The 26,662-nt window shown below is 43.3% G+C and overlaps 2 protein-coding genes across 2 annotated transcripts; both read right to left on the bottom strand.

Annotated features, from left to right (window-relative positions):
* Nucleotides 1–10,041: 10,041 nt before the first annotated feature.
* On the bottom strand, nucleotides 10,042–10,455 carry LOC135429518 (PAX-interacting protein 1-like). The gene has a single exon (XM_064683836.1). The coding sequence runs from the start codon at nucleotides 10,453–10,455 to the stop codon at nucleotides 10,042–10,044; it is 414 nt and encodes a 137-aa protein (XP_064539906.1).
* A 3,576-nt stretch (nucleotides 10,456–14,031) lies between these two features.
* emc (Basic helix-loop-helix domain-containing extra-macrochaetae) lies at nucleotides 14,032–17,584 on the bottom strand. The gene is made up of 2 exons (XM_064683917.1): nucleotides 16,611–17,584; nucleotides 14,032–14,517 (listed from the first exon to the last, which is right to left on the bottom strand). Exons 1-2 carry the CDS (start codon nucleotides 17,181–17,183, stop codon nucleotides 14,482–14,484), a joined length of 609 nt encoding a protein of 202 aa, XP_064539987.1. The 5' UTR covers nucleotides 17,184–17,584; the 3' UTR covers nucleotides 14,032–14,481.
* Nucleotides 17,585–26,662: the final 9,078 nt, after the last annotated feature.

Here is a 26,662-nt window from a genome sequence, read left to right as displayed (position 1 = left end):
TTTATCTGGCCTAAACTATGCGCTGAGACAACAGCCCCAACAATAACAGCAACAACAACAACAACAACAACAACAACCGCAACAACAATGACAACATTTCGGAGTCGCCTGTTGACGCGTGGATTTAATGTGCCAAATGACTGCGTCCGAGCTGCGAGCCGCGATCGCCTGTTAACGGATTTGAGCCTGGGTGGGTCGCCATCTGGTTCTATAAACCATACTTGACACGCCCGTCAAATTGAGTTGTCACGCCAAAGCAAAGTTGTCTGTGCTCATGTTCTAGGGATTAGCGCAGATAAAGGAATCATTTCAAAGCCAGACAGACTCGGCACACATCAGCATTATTTATCATATTTTATGACTCCCTCTCCCTCTTTTTTTTGATGTCTGACTAATCGTAGCCGCAGCTATACGTATATAGATCCGCATTGCTGAAAACTACAGTTGTATTCAGGGTTACAAACCCAAAAATAATTGTCGCTGATTCGATCTAAAGTTCGAACCTTCGCCCTGCTCGAAGGTTCCGTCTGTGAATCTGATCTTGATGTATGTCAAATATGCACTTAAATCAAATCTTTTTTATACTTTGGCATAATCCATGGTTTGAACTAGCGCCCTGCCCTTAGATAAAGCTCATTTTCGATGTCTCAGAAGCCAATTTCAAATCAAGATTTATTATATATGTACCTTAATCTCATCTCTTCATACTTTTGTGAGTCCACGGTTCGAACCAGCACCCTGCCCTTAAGCAGCTTCAAATCTAGATTTATCATACCTGTGCGTAAATGAAATTTGTATATACTTTTAATGCAGGATTCCTCTTTTGAAACTAGTTTAATTTGAATCTCAATTCGCTTCTTTTTTTTGGTAAAGTTTCTTTAGAAGAAATTTGAATGCACTTCTACAAATGCCTGAAATCTCTTTGAGGTTAGGTTAGTTTACGTGATGGAATGCTATAGCTGTTAAAAAATATTATGTTTTTTTCGAAGTTTAAGTTATTGCGGAACTGATTTGAACACTTTCCGCTTACAGCATCTGTTTTCAGACATCTGTGTGGAATGTCTTTTAACTCGTTTATACAATTTTCAAAGTAAACATAATTGTTTGTCGCGTACGAATTGCCATTTGTAGCCCAAACATTTCAAGTGCCTGAAACTCTTCAAGTCTGGCCAGTGCTCAAAAACTGCTGACAATTTCAACATGGCCTCAACTCAGTTTCCGTCTTTGTTTGGCTGCCTTTTGTTTATGTGTCGATCCGATCTCCGGGTGCGTGTTATGGTTCAATCAGCGGCAAATTTCCCAATCAGTTCCCACATTAATTATGGCACAATTAAAATACGACTATGCCCGGGCCTGGGCGCGGGAATTCCACTTGAATGGCTGTCAATAGGGCGAACAATGCGCCACTTGAAGGCGGACGCACAGAGCCTAAATGGACCCTTAACCCGCATGTGTGAGTCGCTGCCGCTGCTGCTGCTGCAGTTGCAGTTGCTGCTGCTGCTGCTACTGCTGATGATGACCGCCGGCGTGGACAAATATCGACGCAGCTGTGTCCAAGTGTTTGCAAACTGTGGCAAAGAGGCGGCTAATTTCGTGGAAATCACACAGCTCCGCAAGGGGAAAGGCAGTTAGCAATTGGATGGAGAGCGGGGCACGGGGAACGGGTGCGCATTGTGAGCGTTACGCATTTCCTCTCAGGTGTGCCGATGTGTCGGTGCCAAACAAAAGCGTTAAAAAGTAGGTGCAGCTGGGGCAGCCGCTGCCGCTGCGGCTACGACTGCGACTGCGGCGGGTTCGGAATCGGGATTAATGAGCAACAGAGTCGCAGACAACAACAGCAACAACGGCAACAACGGCAACAAAGTGAGTGGGAAAATGGAAAGGCCGCTCATTGAGCAAACAAACAGCAAATAAGCAACATGTAAGAAATTGCTGTCAGCTGCAAGTGCCGAAGCATAAATACCCTTCAAAAATGTATGTAATATATGTATATGCATTGTAAGAAATTAACAACGAATTCAAGTTTCTACTCTTGAAGAAACATTAAGTTCTTCAAACATTCCCCGTGGGTATAAGGTTATATAGGCAATAGTTCAACTTGTCTACATTTGCTGCCCTACTCTGCGCTTCTCATTATGTCAAGTAAGACTTGTAGGTGTGTTGCGTGTGCGTATATGCGCTTATCTGTATGTATGTACTATAACCCAATAGTAGATTTGATTTACTTCACGCTGCGGGGCAAAGTAAATTAAAGTTATTTTTAAATAATGCCCTTCTTTCCGATTTTCATGTATTCAAATAAGACTTGCAGGTGTTCAGACTGTTTTTAAATTTTTGTTATTGTTGTTATTTTTGTTATTTGTTGTTTTGAGTGTATTTATATAAGTGAGAATGATTGTGTGTAAGTATGTCTGTTGCTTATACTAAAGGCAACGTTGATTTGCTTCCCACTGCGCTGCAAATTAAAGTTAGCCCTTCTCTGCGATTCTCATAAACATGTTTCATGCATTGATATACATTTTTCATAGGTTAGAAATTATCTCTGCTCGTACACTCGCTCTAATATAATCTGAACTCTCTCTCAGCTAAGCTATATCCTAGTCGTTCGCTCGCCTGCGGCATGCCGCACTCACAATGCCCAATTGTAGGGTATAGTAACAACAAGTCTCAGGCTGGGTTGCTGGCTTGACTGAGGCTGAGACTGAGACTGAGACTGGGACTGAGACTGGGACTGGGAATGGGACTGAGCTGGTGGCTAATGATGCCGCTGCTACGTGACGTTCGTTGCCAAGTGGCAGCGAAGAATTGTTTGTGATTTTGTGATTTTTTTTATGAATTGTGGCATTCTGTGGCAGACGTCGTTGTCAATGTGTCGTTTGTCGTCATGACTGCAACCGCCTTATCTGCCTCTCTCCCTATCCGTATCTGTATCTTTATCCGTATCTGTATCTGTATCTGTATTTGCGACGCACCTCATTTTCCGGCTCACGGTAAAGTTTGTTGGCCTAACCGAAAATATTCGACAGAAAAATAATGGACAAAATTAAAGATAAGTAAACGCTGACTGGACAGAGCCGGGGTCCAGGGTTGACGACACAGTTGTCGCTACCGTTGACGCAGGGGCGTGGACAGGGGCAAGGGCAGGGGGCGGGTGTTGCACATGAGTATGCATCCGCTTCTGTTTATTTTTTTGCTGTTGTGTCCATCATTTAATTGACGGCTCGAGGACTTTTCACAATAAATCAAAAGGCCACGATGATTTGTTTGCAATTTAAATGCAAATAGCGACCACCCAGCTGGCAAGAAGAAGCAGTCGAAGCCTCAGTCGCAGCAGAAGGAGACTGGAGACTGGAGAAGAGGCAGCAGACGGAGACGCAGTGCAAAATTATAACTTAATTTCGAGCAACGAAAAACTTGGCAATCGCCTGAATTGCAGCAAATGCCCCGAAGCGACAACGGGCACGATGAATGTGCATGAAAGTGGAAGCCACACAATGCGAGCCAGTGCGACGACCACGGGGCATGATTTGTCTTCAAAATCAACTCACAGACCGAACGGACACACAAAACTCTCAACTTTAAACAAATGAATTCGCATCGATTCAAATTGATCGACCCAATGAATGAGCTGTAGCCGGGATCTGCTGTGGAATTTACGAAATGAAAGTCTGAAAACTCAATTAAACTTTAAATCTTGCTAGCGATATCATTTGATTTACGCTTATCGATAAATATCGATTTGTAAGCATTTTTCGGTATTTCAGTTGGTCAAAAAATAACTCTATTACAATGCTTTATTAAGAACATGATACGTAAATATTAGGTTTGTTATCACTTTAACTATCGATAATTGTTATCGACATGCACAACAAGTTATCGATTGGCTTAGTTATTAGCTCGTTAAAAAACTGACTATTAGTGTATCGAACAATATTAAACGAGTTCTCTGCAAGTTTTGCCGATAATTCAGCTCGTTGTCGTACCTAAATATATTAATTTATCGATCAATTTTAAGCCAGTTTTGTGGGCATCAAACTAAGCTTAGTGTTATCGATCAATTTAAACTACTCGTGTGTTAGATTAAATCATTTATCGGCTCGTTATCGAACTACATTTAATGCTATCGATCAATCTTAAACCAGTTTTGGGCATATCAAACTAAGTATGATGTTATCGATCAATTTTAAACTAATTTTGTGCAAGTTTTCCTAGTTTAATAGGTGGCTATCGAAAGTAAATATGTTATCGATCAATTCAAACCCAGTTTCGTGTACACTGTACATAGTGTTCAATTCGATAATTGCTGTCGATCTAAACTCTATGTTATCACTTAAACTGGTATTTTTGATTATATTATTAGCAACATGTTTAAGAGGATTTTTATTGCTTGTGACAAAAATCGATTTGGTTATCGATCAATAAGGATAAATAAGCATCGTATTTATACCAGTAATATTTCCAACCAATTATAGTTAATATTTTTATAAGTATCTTTCTGCTAGCTTGCACCATTTAAATTTCGCCTGAACTAAGCACACCCTGCATTTGAGATGTAGGGCATTCGCAGGGACTGACTAAGCTGCCGCAGAAAGGGCAATTCCAAGAAACGCATTGCTTTGTTTGACGGCCCCGGCCCTGGGTCTCAGGCAGCAACTGAAGCTACACGCCAGGGCCCCAAGCCGAGCCCCAAATATTAATAAAAGTCGTCATCGTCAAAAGGAAGCGCAGTCGAGCCCGAAAATCAAAAAACACAAAACAGAGAGAAAAAAAAAGAGCTAACCACAGAACTCGGAGCACAAAAAAGGCAGAAAACAAAAAAAAAGTTATGCCACGCCGGTGTTCAACAAATTTCAATCTCGGCTCAAAGGCAAAAAGGCGGCCGGCCAGGAGAGGCAGCAGCTTTTTGGGGCAAGCAGCAAGGGGCAAGTTTTGGGCCCTGCACGTGCAGCATTGAAATGCGCAGCGCGTTGTGCCCAAAGGATCAAAGCGAGGAGACAGAGAGAGGGAGAGATAGAGAGGGACAGGGAGAGAGGGAGATGGAGAGAAGGCTAAGAGAAACGAAATGAATTGAAAGAATTCCTTGCGGGGCACAAAACGTCGACGGGCGACTCGTCTCGTTGCAGATCAAACGCAAAGATAGCCCCAGACGCGACTGTGCAACGGGGCAGGCGGGGCAGCAGGGCAGCGGGGCGGGGTATTCGGGTTTGGTCATTCGTTTTGACCAAAATGCGCCTAAGAATTTCATGGGCTTCGTCTTGGCCTTTGATTCTCAGCTCTGCTCCGTTCTTCTCTCGGCTGTGTGTGTGAATAGTTTTTGGTTTTCTGCTTGAATTTTACTTTATTCTTTTTTAATTTTTTTTGTTTTTTTTCTTTCCTTTTTTTTGGGCACTTTCAAGGCTTATTTCGCTTTGTCGTTTGGCTTTGTTCTGCCACGTTTGAGGACGGCGGCCACATTATATTACGATTTGAATTTCAGATTGAGTTTTAATAGCCGTACCCCAGTCGAGCCCAACCACACCTGCATTTTGCAGGCCCCTTTGGAGTGTGTCTTTTCGCAGTTGCCCCCCTCGTATGCAGTCCCCTCTTACCCGCACATATATCTCACAATCTTTCTTTCTTCACTTGTGTTTTTTGTTTTTGTTTTTGGCACTCCGTAGATCAGCTGCCACAGCCTCTGCGGCTCTGGGGCAACATTTCTGGGGTGTGAAATTTGCGCATGAGAGTAAAAAATTCAATTTCACGCTTCTTTATTAATTGGCCCAGTCGAGCCTTGCTTTGGAGAACGGCGTTAATGAGATTTTTGCCCAGCGATTATGAGGCCCCAGCCACGAACCGCCGAACCACTCGCCCCAACTTGGCCGCAATTGAGGCCTCTGTGAGTCCGTCGACTGGGCCTCTAATTATTGCTGCTTTGCCATTGATAGCGTTGCGCTAATTAGACAGCTGACAGTCCGATTAACTAAGTGTATATTAAAACGCAAAAGATCTACAAATAATGTATAACAAGTTGGACTTGAAGAGAGCCAGAGTTAGGCAGCGAAAGAAGCAAAACATTATAGCCCAATAGTTGATGGATCATATATTTTTATTTACAAAATACACGAATACTCTATGATTATGTCTATAGTAGAACCTGGTAATAAATTGAATATAAGTCTCGCTAGGAATTTGTATGCAACAAGGAGATTTCTATGGCCTAATGAAGTATATATTTTTTAGATCAGCATCAATAGCCGAATTGCTAAAGACATGTCCGTCCATCCGTCTCTCCTCCCGTCCGTCCGACTGTCCGTCTTTATATCTCTCCTTCCGTCTGTCTCTATACCAACTAGTCTTTCAGTTTTATAGCTATCGACTTGAAACTTTTGTTGCAGGCAGTATCTATGTCGGAACCAGCCGAATCGGACCACTATATCATATAGCTGACATAGGAACGATCGATGGAAATTTGGATTCTTGTATGGAAAACATATGTTTTATATCTTCAACAATCTCGGGTTTTGTTAGTTTCCCTATGCTCCTTAGATTCTCAAATCATATCCCATCCACATCGGAACACTATATCACAAAGCTGCCATTAAACCGATCGATCCAGAAGTAGGTTCTTATATGGCAAAAGAAGTTCTCATATTTTCAAGATAATTACATTAAACGAAGCATTTACGAGTGTCACTATTGTAATATATCTGCAACATGGTAATGTCTACAAGGGTATTAAATCTTCGGCGGTTCGAAAATATTCCTACTTTCTCGACAGAGTTATAAGCAACAATTTAGAAATACATGCATATGAATAAAGGTAGTTAGCCAGATTGAGTATAATAATTTAAATAGTTTTCCAGAAATTTGGAGGTTATGTATGCCAAAGTTTAAAGTCGAAAAAGTTCGAAAAGGTTTTACAGAGCATTTGAGGTTCGGTGTGTTTCGAAACAAAGGCGAATTACTTATATATAGCTTATAGGTATTATAAATACTTGTGCATTTGCTTCTTGATTAAAAAATCCAATAAGAAACGAGTAAGATTTAATCGCTGACTAATTTTGGTCATTAAATATGTATTTATCAGGCAATCGATTAGAACTTTTATTTGTTTTTGTTCTTTTTTTTTGTGTTTTTGGTTGGCGAGTGTCAAAATGTAAATTAAATAGAATTGTGCATAATTCTTATCAGCGACGGCAATTGAATTGTTTTGGCCAGCGGCTCTGACTAATGCGCCACCAAAGTTGCCATGATTGATACGATATGCAGTTGCAACTGCAACACGCTGCACGCTGCACGCTACGCAAAACAAAAGCCAGCTGCAGCCAGGCAAAGCCAAAGCCAAAGCGACTTTGATAAATGCCATCCCACGCCTTGGCCAAGCCGAGCCGGGCCGAGCCAGGCTGAGCCGGGCCAGGCCGGGCCAGTCTAGGCGGCTGCGGCATGTGGCATGTGGCATGTTGTTGGCCAGCAAAAAGCCATTTTGTTAGCTGGTTTCATTCATTTTCATTTCGTTTTCGCTAATTGATTCATTGATCTTGGCGATAGAGCCTGGGAGCTCGCCGCAGCACGATCGTTAAATAATTCTTGCAGTCATTTGCACGCCGCACTCCCGCTCCCTCTCCCGCCCTCCCTCCATCCCCCTCTCTCCCACAGCGCTCCCGTCTAGTGCCCAGTGTCCGGCTGGCCGTCAATTGTGCACAAAGACATTATTAGCCCGTCGAGGAATTCAATTCCATTTCCATTGTGGCCACTTTTCTGTGGGCTTGGTCCACTGCTGCCGCAGTTGTTTTTCCTACTGCCGCAGTTGTTGTTGCTGCTGCTGCTGCAGCAGCAATTTGTTAAATTGACAAAAACTGTGCGATAAACTTGGCGCGTTATTAAATTCAATAAATTTTCCAGTTCCAATTTTATCAGCGCACGAGATCAGCAAATACAAATTCTATTTAAGATACAATAAAAATTTGATCGATAACCAAGTTAATTGGCCTGTCGCAAAGGGGCGTGCGACCGCCCGCCGCCCGCCGCCGCTAGCCCCTCGCCAATACGAACTTGTCAAAGGCTTTAAAGGAGCTCGGAAATTGCAAAGCAGCTCCTCAGAAGATGCCGCCAGCTGCGCACATTTGTCTTGGCCCTGTCAGAGAGTTGGCTCTGTTGCAGTTGGCCCAAAAAGATGCCCAAAAATGGGCTGAGTTGACAGTTTTCTCAATGCGCAATATAATTTACGATTATGCGCAGCGCTTTGATTCGGGCTTTGGCCCGGCCGACTACCCGGAATCCAGTACCAGTTCCAGTTTCAGCTCCAGTTCCGAGTGCCCAGTTCCAAGTAACGCGGACTAACTTACGAGCTGGCCGGTTAACTGCCAGTTAAGTCTGTCTGTCTGTCTGTCAGTCAGTCTGTTTGTCAGTCTGTTTGCCTGGCTGATGGACGCACTTATTCGCGCTGATAAATTTACGTTGACATTTGCTTGCCACACACACACACACACAAACGCACACACATACGTGCCACACTTACGTGCCACACACTCTTCGATGGCTTTGCTTAGGCCCACCTTTTGCCATTTTTTATGACTAGCTGCCTAATTATTTTATATGGCTGCCGCATATTCACACATGCCACCAATAGTTGCAGCTTGTGGCATCGTTGGCGTTGGGTGCGCCACAAAAAAAAAAACACAAAAATATGTATATTTGCGGCGCCGTTTGCTGTCGATATGAAAATTTGTTTCCCATAAATATTATTTTTCACGCGCCGCGACAGTAGCTGCCGCATGCAGATGCTGTTGCAGTTGCAAGCAGTTGCAGCTGCCGCCAACGCCAGTCGCCAGATCGTCAACGCCGCCTCCTCCTTGTCATTGCCTGGGCCTGGGCCTGGGCCCGGGCTGTGTGGCGGATCCGTGCATCTGCGGATCAGCATTTTGGCCACATTGTTGTCAAGCGTCAGCGCCTAAAAAAAATACAACAATAACGAAATTGGCGGCTGGCAATTGGCAGCTCGTGTAAATATTTGCGCATTTCTGCATAATATTCAATTTTCCATTTTCCATTCATATTTTGTGTGTTTTTGCATAATTTATTTAACGCTTTTTGCAATTTATTGCGCATATTTTTATTGGCTTTAATGAAGTTGACTTTTATTTTGAATCTTTTGACCAATTAGCCGAAGATAAAGTATCTAAAATCTTACGCTTTTAAACTGACATGATTTATAATTCAATTAACACATAAATTATCGACAATGCGGCAATGAAGTAAAAGTTATCGATTATTTTGACTTGCAGAGCTACCAAGTCCTTTGGGGTCTGTCCCTTTAACTTGGCCATAACGGAACCCATTTGTATGATTGTTGATTATGTGAATATCTATTCGAACTTTTGTTGAATATTTTGAAATTTTTTTTGGGGGGAATCAGACATTTATTCACAAGTAAAAGTCTACACTTTCGATTTCAAATCGATTGTGAGTGCTTCCATCTATCTATCTATCTATCTATATACTATCTATTTATCTATCTATCTATCTATCTTAATTCGATTTTTTTGATCAAATTTCTATCTAATTTTCGAAATTTAGATTTGCAATTATTTCAATTATATATTTAAAATTTAGAAGTCTACACATTTGATTTTAAATCGTTTGTTAGTGTTTCTAGCTTGTATAAAACCTTATATTGAATTTAATTTGAATAATCTGGTTATAAGCAAATGTATGTAACAGGTAAAAAGAAGCATATCTATATAAGTATATTCTTGATAAGCATCAAAAGCCGAGTCGAACTATCCGTGTCCGTCTGTCTGCCTCAGAACCCGTAAGAACTAGACTCTTGAATCTGCAGACTTTTCTAGACAGCTCTGTTAAACTTTAGCCATTGCATCGACTTCTTTTATTGATGTGATTTAAAATGCAACCCAATTTTTTAAAAATTAGTTGGAAAAACTTGTTTGAACTGCATAACACGCTTGCCCCAATAAAATCAGAATAGGTTTTATTTTTAAATTTTCATTTTCATTTTCATTTGAAATCTGAAGTGTTGGCAGGCAGTAGCCGTTGCGATCTTAATCAGCGCCTTTTGGGAACAGCAACAGCAACAGCAACAGCTACGGCCACATGTGGCATGCCACGGCATAGACTGTGGCATGAGCTTCCGCAGCAGCGGCTTGCCTTTCGATCAAATGTCAGTCGCCGTTGCAAATGCAATTGTTGCCGCCGCACCTCGCAATTGTTGTCGTTGTCATTGTTGTTGCACGCCAAGCTGGAAGCTGAAAGCTGCAACACTGAGGGCTGCCGCTGCCGCCGCTGCTGCTGCTGCTGTTGCTGCTGCTGTTGCTGCTGCTGGGGCGCTGTCATTAGGCAAACATGCGGCTGGGCCGGCTGCAGCGATTGCAGTTGCAGTTGCAGTTGCAGCCGTTTGGCCCCACAAAAGAAGGTGACGCAGCTGAAATCAATGCGCTGACCAATTGCCACACATGGCATATGGCCGGGCGGCGGCCTTTTTGCTTGCAGCATGCGGCATGCTGTAGCTGAGAGTGACAGCTGTGCTGGGCTGTGCGGGTCAAGCTTCCGCCAGCTGATACAGCGCTTCCGATGCACATGTGCACTTGCACCTGACCAAAAGCCGCCCCACAAGAGGCGCACATTGCCACATGTCATGTGGTTTCACCTGGTGCAAGCAAAGCTAACCACCCCCCCCCCCCCCCGCCCCTCTCCCCTTTTGCTGTTTCGGTTTCGATTTCCTAATTCGCAGCCAGACAACAGCCAAGAAAGTCAAAACTGAAAACCCAACTCGATGCGGCTGCTTCAATTACACAAAGTCATGCAGAGTGCCAGCTGGAAAAATCCCCCCTGCCTGCCCCCCACACCCCCTGCACAGTGCAACGCCGCAACTGAAACCCACGAAAGTTGCCGAGCCGTGTCCGCGTCGCTGTTGTTGTTACCGTTGTTGTTGCTGTTGTTGTTGGCGTTGGTGTCTGACTTTGTTTTAGTTTTTTGCTGCTGCTTAGCAAAACAGGTGCGTTTGCGTTTGCAGGTGTTTCCCAAAAGCCACCACCAGCAGCCGCAGCCGCAGCCGCGACTTCCAACTTACTCCAGCCCCTGCCCACCCCTTCCAGTTTATCTTGTCTGTGTGTGTGTGTGTGAGCGTGTTGGTGTCTCGCGCTGTTTAGTAGTTACGCTTTACCGCTAGCTGCACAAATTGCCGCCTGCTATTCACCACCGCCTGCTATTCACCAACACCACCACCGCCACCCGCCCCCTTGGCCCAACCAACTGGCGCCAGTCGCTCATGCGCTTTGTGTTTCGTGTGAAAATCACAATTAAATGCAATTTTTATGCGCACCTACAAAGCCGTCGCTTCCAGCCGCAGCGTCGACGCGTCGTCGGACGCATTCGGCTCGTGCAGCTTTCCATTTAAAAGCTGAGCTTCGGCTCTGACTTTGACTTCGTGCTCTGTGGTTAAAGTCGCTCGTTTTTGGTGCTCGGCGCTCGGCTCTGCGCTCAGCTGTCAGCTGCGCTGTTCGAAATGTCAGCTTGACAATTATTATGTCAAAAAATTTTTTCGGTTTGCGCCGGCTGCGCAGTCGCAGCTGTTGACTGTTACACGAGTTTTTATGGTAATTCAAGTTTCACTGATTTCACGTTCCAGTCGCACCCAAAAAACAGACAAAAACAAAAACACAAAACAAAACTATAAACAACAACAGCAAATGGGTGAAAATCGAGCTAGGCGCGCTAATTGCCAGAGAGCCGGAGCCGGAGTCGAAGCCGTAATCGTTGCCCAAGCCAAAGACAGCGTCCATTGGCGCTGCAATTGGAAGCTGTTGGCGAGCTTCGCGGAGCTGTTGCAGAATGCACAAAACAATTAGCGCATTCCAGAGAGAACGCACCGCAAAGTGGGGAAATACTACAAATGCATGTGAAACAAAAGTTTATGACCTGTAGTTGACCAATGGGGTGTGTTAGCTGTATAGTTATATTTACTGATACGTAAATATAAGTAAGCGCAGGGAAAGATTTGTGGTTAGTAATATAATCTTCCATATATACCCTGTACCTTACTAGCCAAAGGGATCCACCCACGGCAATTTAATATATATAGCTAGATTCGTTAATGGTAACTGTTACTGTAGATATACCCTGTATTAGTAAAAAAATAGGTCCCAAATGTATACCCTGTACTTACATGACTAACAGGGTATATTGCCTGCATACGAATTATTGAAAACTATGTGATGAGAATATAAATAGTTAAGGATAATACGTTACTCTGTAAATACGAACCCATAAAGGGTATACCCACTTCACCCATGCATCAGAATGGAAGCTACAAATGTATAGCTAGCTTACCAAACCTTTACCCTGTACTTCAATAGCAAAATCGAGTAACTCTTAAAAAAGTACTGAGTAACTGTTAGTCGTGCAACGGTAGTTCGAATCGCTTGATTTGGATTGCGGGCAGCCAAACTGACATTTGAATGGGGCGACTGGCACCAAACGGCCCCACTCTCAGCCTCAGTCGCAGCCTCAGCAGCGGCCTCAGTCGCGGCCCCCCAAGGCAATTGGTCAATTGCTTTGTAAGCTGCAATCATTAACGCTAATAGGCGACGGCAACGGCAACGGCAACGGCGACGTCAGCAGCGACGCCAGCTGCAGTCGCAGCTGCGTGTAAAAACCCAAAATCCGACAAATGTCACCGAAAACATTTCTCGAAAGAATTTTTCGCACACGTGCAACTACTAGGCCAGCGGCTACCTGAGGCTGAGATCTGGAAAGCCCTTAATGGGCAGCAGAGGCAAAGGCAGCGGCAGAGGCGAGACAGCAGCAGCAGCAGCAGCAGCAACAACAACAACAGCGAAGAGCAGACAATGACAATGCGTGAGAAAACTCGTTCGAGCTGCACGGGCGGGCATTATCTTTGCCCTAGCGGTTGTTCTTGTTGTTGTTGCTGTTGCTGCTTGCTGTAATTCGTTGCACTTGTTTACATGGGAAATGGTTTTTCACATTGTTAGCCCGTTTTCCTCATAATTTCCTTTGCAGCTACCGCACGACCGTTGAGTCAGGTAGTCTCTGATATGACTTGGGATCGGTAATTTCCAGAAACCAAGCCACAATAAAACCCAAAAGAAAATCAAACAAAAATCATATTTGAATAGTATTTTATGTAATTTATTTTGTAATAGCTATAATTTAATTTGTTTTTGTATTTCTTGTTGTTTTGTTTGTTTTTTTTTTTTTGCATTCTTTTCATCATTATGTTACATCATGAATTGTGAAACAGGGTATACCCGATATTGAAACAAATGATAATTGAAATTTTTCTCTCTGCATTTTTCGTATTTTTCTTTCACTTTTCAAATCGTAAAATATAAAACGCATAATTATGCTAAATAAAAACACTTTGTACAAAGTATGCTACAGATCACAGAACATATATATATTTATATTTATATATATTATTATTATTAATATTATGTTTTATATTATATTCAAAAGAGGAAAACTTGATTGGGGATAAAACCTACGCTTAACGCTTAAATGATAAGAAAATTGTTCCTTGAGGTTTTCATATGCGTGTGTGTGTGTATGAGTGTGCGTGCGTGTGTGTGAGTGTGCGTGTGTGTATAAATAAATGATTTGTTGCTGGACTCTGGCTAAACGATAATAGGAAAAAATTTCTAGCGACTTTTTGTTTGTTGTATTAAAATTAATAGGAAATACATGTAATTGAAAAATGAGAATGAAAATTTGTTAGAATTTTGCGTTTTATTTTAGTTGTTTGTTTTCTTTATTTTATTCTTATTTGTTTCATTTTTATTGCTGCTCTCTGTTTTGCTTTGCATCTCTTATCATTTTCGTAAAATTATTAACATGCTTTTTTTCATTTAAACCAAAAACTAAACATATAGAAAACAAAAATTCAGTTTTTCATTTCATTTTATCAATGCGATTAAAAGGAAAAATTAAATTGTTTAAAGCTTTGCCAAGTTGTTTTTCATCATCTTCTACTTCTTCTTCATCATATTCTTCTTCTTAAACAGCTGCTAATAGTTAAACGTTAAATGTTAATAATAATGTATTAGTGCTTACATTGTTGTTGTTTTGTTTTTTAATGCTACTTAGGTATTGTTTTTTTTTTTTATTAAGAACTAAACTCTTTCAATGTATTGGTGTGAAATGCTTTTACAGCCCCACACACACACAAACACACACACACAGTGTGCGTGTGCGAGCGCGTGTGTGGGCGTGTCTGCAGTGTCTATGTATTATATAACTTGCATGATGCTTAGATATTTTAATTAACTGTTATTGTTGTTGTGGAGAGATCTTCACACGAGTTGAGTTGAGTGGAGTTGAGTTGAGTTTTGAGTTTTGAGTGGAGTTGACTGTACTACACTGCTACTACCATTAGTTAATATGTTTTGTATAGCTTTAAATGTTTAGTTTTAGTTGTAGTTGCCGCCGCTGCTGCGGCTGCGGCTGCTGCTTCAGCTGCTGCCAGCTGCTTTACGATTGCCTGCTGTCCTTTTCGCCGCTGATTTGCTGCAATGAGGGAAAGCGAGAGAGAGAGCAAGAAATTAGTCAAAATCGATTTAAGTCTTAACAGTATACATACATATGTGTATTGTATAAGTGTATAGTATAAGTTTGGTGTATAAGTGTATAGTATAAGTATATGCCTGACTTGCACAACAAATCACGAATTATCAATTAATTTGCTGTTGTTTTCGTATTTCTTTTGCTTTTTGCAACTCTTCTTCTTTTGGCTTGTCGTCTCATTTGTTTACGTAGCGCTCGAGCTTTGTGTGCATTTTTTTCTGCTGCCTTCAATTTTTTTCTTTTCATTTTCATTGCCTGCCGTTGGCGCTGGCAGCGACGTACATATTAGGAGAAGGGCCAAGGCAGAGGCGCCAACTGAGCGCCAGCGCAAAACTAAGAAAATCAAATGAGCTCGTGTATTTGTTGTTGTTGTTGTTGCTGCGTCTCTTACTGTCGCTGCCTGTTATGTTGAGTGACCGCAGAGCTTTGTCGGGGCGGGGGGCAGGGCAGCAGCTGGGGTGCGCACATTGTAGAAAGCGACCGACTGGCGACTGGCGCACAGCTGCGCGGCGCGAAAAGTACAAAAAAAGAACAGCAAAAGCAGCAGCAACAACAACAACAACTACGTAACGAGAACATTTTGAACACGTGCATTTCTTCTTACGACTTATACATTCACATATGCATGTGTATGTATGTATGTACATATGTGTGTGCGTGTATGAATGTTTTTTTTTTTGCGGCTGTGTCTTAACGAAGGAATTTGTTGTTTTGCGGCCAACGGTGACACATCATAACACACACACGCAGCCAGGTTGGGGAGGGGAGCGGGTGTAGAGGGGCGGGCGATCTGAGGCGTGGGCGGCATGCCTCAATCTCGGTGCAGATGTTTTGCGTTTTGCAAGAGCAACACAGCCGTTCATAAGGTCCGAATGACCGACTAATTGTGGAGTGGAGTGTTTTTTCTTCACTTCTCTCTTCGCGAACAAAAGGATGCAAATGCATAATTAATCAACGGCACAAAAACAAATACAGTTAATTGCGGCCCACCAGAGAAGCTAGCGAGCGAGAGTGAGGAAGAGAAGGAGGGGGAGGGAAGACTTTAAAACTTTTATTGAAATTGTTTGTGCACGAACTGTGAAGAGCAGTAAATACATCATATTTATTATAACCTGTTCCGGCCAAGTATTGTACAATTTTTTTGCCAGCATCATTTATAATCAACGAAAACAACGCAATGGGGGAAAAGCCAAAAACTGCGCTAATGAAGTAAGCAACAAAATAACAACAACAACAACAGCAACAACAAGAGAAATAACTGAAACGGAGGCTGGCTGATGATTCTCCAATTTCAAATGTCGAAGTCAAGCTTAAAGCTGCGTTAGCAACTATGCGTGTGTGTGTGTCTGTCTGTCTGAGTGTGTGTGTAGTCACATACAAACACACATGAAATAAATTTAAGTATCTGCAGGTGTTCATTTAAAACATCACAGACAGCAACAAAATGGAAGAAGAGAGGAAGCAAAAAAAAAAAGGCCGCGAGAAAAAAAACAACAAAATTAACAGCTACGTATTGCCGCAGCCGCAGCCGCAGCCAACAACAAAAGAAAGAAAGAAACAGCGACAGCGAAAAATATGTGAAATGTCTATAAAAACAAAATGAAATTGTGCGAGCAGCAGGCAGATTTATTGTTGTTGTAGCTGTTGTTGTTGCGGCGAAAAGAAAGCGAGGCGAAAAAATGTAAATCTTGCACACATGCAAAAATAAATGATATTTTAAAGTGCGAAATGCAAATGCCGTCAAACGGACAGACGAACGTCCTTACGCTGCTTAGTGGTAAATGAGGTCACAACAACAATCGCAGCAGCGGCGACAACAATGCAAAAAGTCGCCGCTTGCTTAATTCGCCGCTTGCTTCATTCTCTTGCATGTGTAATTTTTTTCGGGGTTTTTTTTTGGCGACGTCAAAGTCGCTGCCGCAGTCGACGTTTCATTTGCAATGCAAATGCAAAATATAAAAAAAAATCAAAAATTGAAGCGCGAAGCTTTCAAGGTGTGTGGCTGCGGGGGTGGGGTGCAGGCGCGCTTGACTTACCGTCGCTAAACTGTTGGGCAGCTGGTGCTGCTGCTGCACTGGCGCCGCTGCTGCTGCTGCTGACGCCGGCGTTGCTGCTGCTGCGTTTGCTGGCAGAATTGTGTTGGGGCTCTGGCGATCGGCGAGCGGGAGGCGTGCGGCAGCGGGACTAGAGATTTTTGCTAGCTGCTCCTGCTCGGCGGCCAGGCGCATGGCCAGCATATCGCCGCCGGCTGCATCCATTTCCATCTCCTCCTCGTCCTCCTCCTCCTCCTCTTCGGAGCCGACCGCAGCGGCGGCTGCCGCAACGCCGCTCAACGCGGCAGCTGCATCGAAGTTGTTAATCTCGGGATGGGTTTCCAGCTCTGTTTGCAGATCGCAGATGTAGTCGATGACATGCTGTATGATCTCCAGCTTGGAGAGTTTACGGTTTTTGGGCATGAACGGCACCAGATCCTTCAGCTTGGACAGATACATTTTCATCTCGGCATTTTCGCCGTCGCCGCGATGCGGCGGGTGGCGGGCGATGCGTCCGTTCGGATTCATCGCCGGCATCGAGGCACCTGTTTGGCAGACGGCCGTCAAGGATTTCATTTTCGAAATGATCGCTTTTCGCTCCTTGAGTAGAATTTTGGCGGCTTTTTACACGGTCGAACCGGTTACTTGCGAGGAAGTTTTCTTTTCTTTTAAATTAAAAACTTAAACTTTGTTGTTTTCGATTTTTGGTTTTGGTCAGCTGCGAGTTTTTCGAGTTTAGTTAAATTTTCTTTTTAGTTGTTCACTTTACACGCACTTTTTGCTCTGTTGCTGCTTTTGCATTTAACTTTGATCAACAAAACAAAACACTTTAATCCAGCGTGTTTTTTTTTCTATTGCATTTGTTGTTGTCGAGTGTTGCTCAGCTTTGACTTTTGCCTAATGATTTCTTGAGTTAGTTTCTTTTTTTAATGCGCGAACCAGCAACAACCGTCAACGACCACGATAAATTTGTATTTGAATGGGAGAGCGCGCCGAGCGCGCCTTTTATACGCGCAGCTCGCGAGCCGAACGGCTGCGGCAGCAAATGAAAAGATACGGATACTTCGTGTCTGCCAGATACGAGTGCAAGCGCTCTCTCTCGCTCTCTCCGCTCTCACTCTCCGCTTGAACCAACCAACCACCAACAGTGCCAAAGCAAAACTCGTTCCACGCAGCTAAAAGGGGAAATAACCAAACTCAAGCATCGAAATGTACTTTATTTTAAATATACTTTAAATATTTATTTATTTGCTATTTAGTTAAAAAATTCATAAAATTTAAAATTTTTTTAATGTCTTTGCGGCAGCCCTGCTAGCGCCCCTCTCGGAGAGTAAAACACGAACGCCAAAACGGCGCAGCCGAACGCTAACAAAATGGCTCCGCCTATCGCAGAGCGGGCGAGTGAGTGAGAATACGCGAGCTGCGTTGGAAAAATAGTGTAGACTCAATGGGGCAATGTTTTGTAGAGCCTTGCCAGCAGGAGCTTAGCAATTGGAGAGTAGCGTGGTGTCGAGTTGAAATCAATGCTTTTTGTGGCTTGAGTATTGATGGGGTAAATCAGTGTAGAGGTGAGAATTGTGCAGCAGCAGGAACAGGACACTATGTAGAGTAGTGTGTGTGTGGATTGTGTGTACAAAGTAGAAGGGGAAACAATGGGCTACTTTGTGGATGTCATTAAATTCCGCTGCACATATCATTGTTCAGGCAAATATTTAAAGGTCTACAACAGTGGTAGATAGAAAAGCGGCAAATATTGCCCCTAAAGCAATTACAAATATATGGTCATATTTAAATTACACACATACTTCACATATTAATGAAGTGGAAATGTAAATCTTCACAAAGTCTTCACAACTCTCAGCTCTTCTGAGATGTGGAGACCGCACTTGGCCCACTTCCCCAGTTTCCACAAAATCATGGCTATAAAGTTAAGCTACCAAGTCTCAGCTGTGTAGAGTCCACTTGGCGTCCACTCAGAAACCACAACTCTCAGCTTTGGAGATTGTGCTCGTAACAACATTTGTAGAATTTCCCCAGGCCTCCGCAACATTGCTGTGATTGGTCGGCTGCAACGCACACGCTCTCTTGTGCTGTGCCGCACTCTTCCACAGCAGCGAGCTCTCTTTCCCTCTCTCTCGCTCACACAATGTGTGATTTTGTGAATGAAATAGATTCAAAGTATGAGACGTTATTTTCTTTCCTTCTTTCTTCGTGGCTTATCTTAATTTGGGCTTATGATATCTGCCAGACGACCAAATACATTTATATCTGTTTGTGTGTGTGCGTGTGTGTGTGACTTCTCTCCCACTGCATTGGAACAACTTGTAGGGTTTCTGCTGGGCATGAAATCACGATCATATTACATGAGACCACGAACCACAACGACGACGGCGACGGCGACGCCAGTCGAGTGTTTGATTTGGATTTGGATTCCAGACTCCCGCCCATTGAGAAATGTTGTGAGGGAAATGTTCATTGAAAGTGAGGCCTGTTTGTGAAAAATGACACGTCTGGAAATTGTCTGTGTTCCACTGGAACGCTTCAAGTGCTAATTGAGGCGCTGGCGATTCATTCACAATAACAATTTAGTGGGTTAGACCGAGAGGGATTTGGTTCTCTACACAACAAACATTCATTGACTCAAATTAGCGCCAATCATTTGCATGGGCGACGGGAGCGGAGCGGAAGAGGCAAGTTGGAAAAGGAAACTGTAATCTTCGCCGTGGAATTTCGCGCGAATTTCCAAGTAAAGCAGCGAAGGTGTTGCATGAAATACACAAGAAACCGTGTCGAAAAACTAAACTGCAAATAATTAAAAACAAAAAAAAAAAAGGGAAAAAACTGCTAGCAAAAAAACATAACCAAGCCAAGAAACAGTTCAAATTTCCAGCAAAAATACCGATCATAATTTTATGACTCCAACGAGATGTTTTTTTCAGGCAGGACTTGCTTTACGGCTCTCGAGTGTTTCGCATGAATGACAAATGAGCAGCGACGACGACGACGCAGATGCAACAGGTTAAGAGCAGACGACGAGCGGAGTGGAGCAAAGGATGCAGAGAGGGGAGGGGGGGGGGGGGGGGTGGCAAAGAACTTGCGATGCAAAGCGTTGCGATCACATGTCAATCAGCGTGCAGAGAATGCCTCCAGCTCGGACCTAGAGCTGAGGCTGAGGCTGGGGCTGGACTAGTCGCAAATGGTTGACGCTCGAGTAAGGGGCGAGGGGGCGGAAGGGAGGGAGGGAGGGGGGCCTTTGCTAGATGGCGTTGCAGATATGCATGCCGCATGCCGCGTGCATGGCATGTCGAAATCCAATACGCGTCACTCAACCACTGTCCGGAGTCTAGGCCATTAAAAAGCAAACCTGAAGGGTGACAACTCCCCCCGCTGCCCCGCCCCGTGCATCAACCGACGACCAACCGACCAACATGTTGACATGTTGCATACGCGAATCTCATTAATGAATTCGGCGCGACAATTTCTGCGCTAGCCGCGTTTCGTTTCGTTTTGTTTCATTCTTTGTCTTATTTTTAGCTTCAATTTTTGCATATACATATATGCATGCATGCATGCATGTGTGTGCAAGTGAGTGCATGTGTGTGTGTGTGGATGCGCCTCTCTCCTTTCTCACAGGCATTCGCCATATCATCAGCGACTTTTCGCTATAGCCTTGTCGCTCGCATCCGGCCTCCGGTTGTTATGGTAACTGAATACTAATTCCAGCGCTTCAATAAGCGGCACTCGTTGAGCTTTTGTTTATTTTGTCTCTGTCGCGGCTATTGCTCTGTTGTTGTTGTTGTTGCTGTTGTTGTTGTTGCGAAAAAACAATCAGCAGCAATGCGTGGGAACGGGAACTAAAACTGAAAATGCCTTTTTGTTTTGTTTACGCAAATGCGTAAGTATTAGAGTGAGATGGGGAGTATGTGTGCGTGTGTGTCTGTGTGTGTATTTGTAGTTTTCGATCTGTCAAAGCTTCACGTGTGCTTATGTGCGCATTGGTATGCGTGAAAGCATGTGCTGAGTAAGTTGCCCATTGACAAACAAATTTTGCAATTGGAAGCAGATCTTCAGTTTCACCAAGGACACATGACAAAGTGTTGTTTATATTTTTTTTTCGCCGCTTGGTTAATTAAGTTGCCATTGTAATGAAATAGCTTAAATGAAAACCAACTTAGTCACAGAACTGTGTAATTTGAGATGAAATCGTTAATAGAAGAACCAAAAAAAAAAAGCTGAATGCATTGTAAAGAATAGCTAAAAAGAGCTGAAGCTGAGCACAAATTTGCAGAAGAAAGGCTTGCTAGCGCTTGAATAAAGCCAAATCTAGCTAGAAATAGCTGAATTGGCAACTGACCTATATAATATGTATGTATGTATGTGTATATGTAAATGTAAACATATTTAACCTATAAATACTTAATTAAAATAAATCTAAACAAGAGACGCCCAAAATAAACATTGATATTAATGAGTTAGCCGCTAAATAGCTGCTAATTTACCTAAATGTAAATGCACATTAGTCAAGCGTCTGCAGAGCCAACACCAAAATCCACAGATCCCAGAAGCCACAAGGACATGCACACAATGCATAACAACAACAACAACAGCGACAACAACAACAATGAAAAACAAATGCAGCCGCACACGGAACAAATTTGAATGGAAGCCAAATAAAAGTCGACACATTGAAACGGAGCTACTCCAAATTTAGAAAAAAAAACGCAAGTCGCTGCCGTGACAGGAGCAAGGGACAGGGGTAGGGGGGGGGGGGGGGCAGGGGCAGCGGCAGGATCTGCAGCGAGCTGTATGAGAAATGTCAATGGCATTGCAGAAGGCAGAAGGCAACTGAACTGCTGTCAAAATAACCCCTGCCTAGTTTAAAAAGGACGGCGACAAAAGGCGCACAAAGGACGCGTCGCGCTATTTGTAAAGCTGCCAAAGGATATCGATGAAAATGTGCAGCCGGCAGTGCGAGAGAGAGAGAGAGAGTGAAAGAGCGAGATGGAGTGCGAGGTGTGTGTGTGAGCGAGGCAGCGTGCGAGTGTGTGGCAACCAGGTGAACAGATCAGATGCGATTAGGGATTATTATGCTATTACGCAGGATACGATTAACAATGGCAGCGGCAAAACAAGGATAACAACTGCGCCGCACGCCGCGACATATGCTACAACATTTTTTTATTCGGAACCAAGTCGGGGCATGGCCGAGGAGGCAGGGGGGTTGGTTAAATATATTTAGGCAAATGTGCGCAGCCGCCTCGATTCTCACTATTTTTGCTACCCTAATTGAGTGGGAAAACGCAGCGCGACCGGCGCGAGAGGGTCCTGGCGAGCGTCCTGCGCGCATTGCATCTGCACAATTTTTGTTGTTTTTTTTTTTGTGTTTCATTTGGCCGGCTGCCGTTATTTGTATTGCATTTTTACCGTTGCCGCCGCTGCGTTTCGAGTGGAGGCCAATGACAAGCGAACGGGCACTGAACTGCGGCCAGCGGCCACCGGGCTTTTAATACCCTGTTAACATGAAACATGGGGTGGATTGGCATGTGTGTCTGCATGAGACATTGCGTGAAAATACTAGTAGAATGCCGAATAGGAGTTGAGAGGCCTTTAGGAAGAACTGCGATTCATCTACAAACACTTAAAACTTTAAAGCTTGGATCAATGAATTTGTTTATTTCAAAAAACTTGGTAAAAATTGTAATTTATGCAGAAAAACTTACAAATGTTGATTGAAATACCCAATTTTTACAATATAAAATTGATTATAGGGTATTTAAGTGCACCATTTCTATTGACATTTTTTGAAATACTTGATTATCTAAAAGAAACTCTAAGTGGCTATAAGAAACTGTAATGCCACATTTTCACTCCATTCATCTTTTTACAGGGTACTTTCTGTCCAACATTTAAATTTACATCATGATATTTTGCTTATTTTCATTATATCCACAAAAGTGAATATACACGAATATATACATATATAATTGTATTACAGGGTATTTTCTAGTCCATACTTTTCTTAAAAATATTTTTTCCAAACTGCTGGCTTGTTAATTGGGAGCAGCTGGGCGGTGGAATGTCCTGCAAATGTTGGGCGACTAATACCTATATGACATATGTGGGTCGATCCTACCTTGCCAGCTACAGCTCGAGCTCATTATGCCGCGGCGCCGGCTGTGGCAAGCGTTGTCTAGACGGGCCTAACGATAGGGCGACGATGGGCGACCTCTAGATCTGTAGACCTCTAGGCGGGTCACCGAGATTTTGCCGAAGAACTGAGTCATTTCGCAGTTGCGACTTCATTAGGCGTTGTCGCGACAGCTCAACAGGTAGCCTTTTGGGTCGGGTCGAACTAATCGACGCCTCAGAATTAGCCTCAGCCTCAGTCTCGGCCTCAGCATAAATATTATTGCCACAAGCCAGCCACTTGGCCAAAACGAATCACAACAACAGCAACTGGCCACAGAGATTTTCGCACAAAATCTCTCGCGGCAGGTGGTCGAGGAGGCGAAGGAACGGCTGGCTGCTTGCTTGGCCATTTTCTCGGGCTCGTCAATTTGTCGCCAGTCGCTAATTGCCAGCTACCCAAAAATAGTAGAAGGCAAATAGATAGAGCCGTAGGCAGACCCCTCTCCCTCTTTCCCTCTCTCTCCCCTTCATAGTTAAGATGATCGATGAGCCTGTCTGTGAGCCTCTTGAGCCCACAAAGTGGCTCGGCTGAGCTGACCGTACGGTGAGGCACCTTTCAGCTCGGCTAAGCCGACATTTGATCTGTGAAGGCGATTCGCTTGCACTTTTAACCAAACCTCAAGCCTGAAACCTGAAATCTTCAATCTGAAATCTGAGCTCTTCAATACTTATCGGAGCTGGGCTCGTTATTGAGCTAAAAGTTAATCCATTCATTTGATTATCATTATCGCAAATTGTGTTTACGAGCTCTGTGGACATGATATAATAATCTATAGAGTTGTCTGACTAATTCTTTTTGTACCTTTCCAGGGGGTTCTACGATTTTGTATACAGATACTCAAGTCCGTATGTTTCTTTGACAGCTAGACACTGAGCTTAGTATCTAGTTTGATGAAATCTTTTATAGATCTCTCTCGGTACTCTAAACTTTTTATTTTTAAGATATTTTGACTAAACATGTCATTAACGAATCTTACATATGAGATAAGATTTGATCAAAATATCTCTATAGGAAAAAATCGCTCTAAAAATGATTTTTGTATTGAAAGTTTTTCTTCTCTTCAAGATATATATGAGGTCTATGCGGCACAATGTCTTTCTTCGTATTTAAGAGATCCTAACTCAACATGAATTATTATTGGTATATCATATCATTTCCATTGGAACATTTACCTTGCTGTGACTATAGAAATATTTCATAGATAGGACAGTGATAGTATCTATATCCATACGTCTAACAAAAAGGTTCTCTGAAAATATCCCAAGCTGAACTGCAAAATATGGAAATTTGTATGCGTACACACACAGAACAATCTACTAGCATGTCTTTCAAAAAATGTGCATATAAATGGAAAATCTTGGAGTGCAATGAATCTCGTAATGCTTCCCATATCTCATGTGAAGAAAGCATTTCTCAAGCCCACATAAATCTATTGAGTGGCATGCCTCAGTCTGTTGCGGATGCGGGCTATTCGAGAGTTTTTGGTTTATCAGCTGCGGACGCGAACTTGCAACTTGCAAGTTGCAACGAGCGACAACACATGAGGCACGCAGATAAGTCACAGCTGCTGGAGGCATTCCACGCACATGTCCGCCATGTAGTCGCAGACGCCGTGTTCAACATTGCATTGCAGTCGCATTTTGGGGTTAAAACAAAAACAAAGAGAGAAGAAAAAAACAGAATCTTGTGAAAATTCAGACGCAAACGAGGCGAGCTGGCCATGTGCGGCTCTTCACACACAGCGGCAGCCGCTCGAATGCCATAAAAATTATGCGGCAATTGCCCAGGCGAACTGGTTGCCGGCTGTCGAATTGTCTCCCGATCACAGCCCAAGCCCAGGCCCATGCCCAGGCCCAGGCCCAGGTCCATGCCCATTCGCGACATCTCGACTTCTCTGGCTGCCGGCTGTGTGGCATGTGTGCGCGGCAGCAACTGAAACAAAGCCGCACATACACACACAATCACACATATGGCCTGATAACGGGGGGAAGGCAGGGGTAGGCCAATGCCAGCGGCAGGCAGGCAGGCAGGCAAAAAAAAAAACCAAACGTCCTTGCCAGAACACCGCAAGCTGTAGCAACTGCCGCAACTGCCACGGCTGGCAGCAGGAAGCGCCGCCTGTGCCAATCATAAAAACTTGAAAGAGCCACGTGTGCTGAATTTCCGCGCAAAAAGGAAAAACTGCGACAGCGGAAAACATTTCAATGCCGGCCGTTGATCATCAGCAGCAGCGCCTCGCTGCGTCGCATATGTCGCACTCGCACTCGCACTCGGACTCCGACTCCGACTCTCTGTTGCAGTTGCAATTGCAACAGGCCCGAGGCAGCTGTGCCCAAACGGTAGCTGGCTGGCAACTTTCTATGCCCCTTGCAATCAAATTGCAACAGCAACAGCAGCAGCAGCTGCCAATGGCAAAGATCGAGACGGGATCTGGACTATGCGGCGGCCCGCTTGACTTTCATTAGCATTTCTAACGGCCACGCAGCTGCCAGCAGTTGTAACTGAAACTGCTCTACTGCTGATCTACTGCGGCTACACACACCACACACACCACACACACGCACACGCACACACATACACATACATATATATATATATAGTGGCTCACTGAATCGCTGGACATGACACAGTGGCAAATAGATCATTATGAAAACCTTAAATTTATATAAGTAGTTATCAGCTACTATCTTTTACCCTCTGGATTTAGCCATAATATCTGTAGAACACAATATCTACAAGAGATAAAAAAAACTTACTTCGTACCCTCTAGAAATATACCCTAATAGAGATACCCTCTAGAGATATATCCTAATATATCTAAAACCTTAAAACTTTTTGATCTTAGTTTAAGAAAATCGCCAAAAAACCCAATAATTCCAAATTTTAAAAATTATCATCTAAAACCATTTTTTCGTATCTAAGACCTTATAACATACATAGACATATGAAAGATCTTAATGCACTACAGTCAACGTTGCGCCCATAAAATCCAGGTAATACACCTAGCTTCTAAATTCTTAGGTAACACAAATTTGTTCTGCTTAAATAGCTAATTGATCTCTATAAAAATTGATTTTGTTTGATTTTGTTGGCTTTGTTTCTTCTTCCTTAAATCTTAGACACCAGACATTTCCAACTGATTGAAAAGTTTTTAAGAATTTAATCATTCCATCCCCATGCAAAAATGTTTGAAGACGTTGGGAAGATCATAAATTATAATAAGATAATATATAATATATACCATTGTTATCAGTCAGTCAATCAAAATGATTGACTTCAAAATTTGCAGACTTTATCCAAACGAAAACTTGCTTTTGTTAAATTTTCTTTAAATTGATCGATTTTAAGATAGTTTTTAAATCGGACTTTTATAGTTTATAAAAAATGTAATAAGTGAACTTTTTCAAAGCGTGCCACCAAAGCAACCAACTGTGCGTAGTTGCAACTGTTGTTGTTGCAACAGTTGTTGTTGCTGTTGTTTTTGGCGGTGAAATCAACGATTTTTTTGAGCCGTGGGGCAGCTGAGGCAGCTGGACTGATCTGTTGATCTGTTGATCCGTCCAGTTGTCCAGCTGTCCAACTGTCGATCGGCGCACTCTGGTCCGCCGTTGGATTTGCGTTGTAAATATTTTTAATTGCTATTGGAATTTCTTCGTGTGCGCCTCATGGACATCTTTCATTTGGAGCTGCAGCTGGAGTCGCGTGGTCGTGGGTCGGCAAACTGTAACAGAGCGTTGGCCAGCCGGAGCACTTGTTGTTGGTCCGGTTGAACGGCGATGCAGCAGCAACATATTTCTGCTGCTGTTGCATGACAAGTCATTGGAAAATGTTGCTGCCTGACCGTTTGACATAATAACTGGCCACA

The sequence above is a fragment of the Drosophila montana genome, unplaced genomic scaffold (genome assembly GCF_035044405.1).
Source record: "Drosophila montana isolate Dmon_TW-CO22-7 unplaced genomic scaffold, ASM3504440v1 contig_2668_1, whole genome shotgun sequence".
Classification (NCBI taxonomy): domain Eukaryota; kingdom Metazoa; phylum Arthropoda; class Insecta; order Diptera; family Drosophilidae; genus Drosophila; species Drosophila montana.
The sequence above is the reverse complement of the archived record's forward strand: the minus strand, read 5'-3'. Positions and strand labels throughout refer to the sequence as shown.

Excerpts from the sequence above, each read along its gene's own strand:
- LOC135429518 (XM_064683836.1), bottom strand. The coding sequence starts at position 10,455 with ATGCCATGTGTGGCAATTGGTCAGCGCATTGATTTCAGCTGCGTCACC.
- emc (XM_064683917.1), bottom strand. The coding sequence starts at position 17,183 with ATGAAATCCTTGACGGCCGTCTGCCAAACAGGTGCCTCGATGCCGGCG. Across the intron at positions 14,518-16,610 it reads TGCCCAACAGTTTAGCGACG|CAAATCAGCGGCGAAAAGGA; the intron begins GTAAGTCAAGCG and ends CCCTCATTGCAG.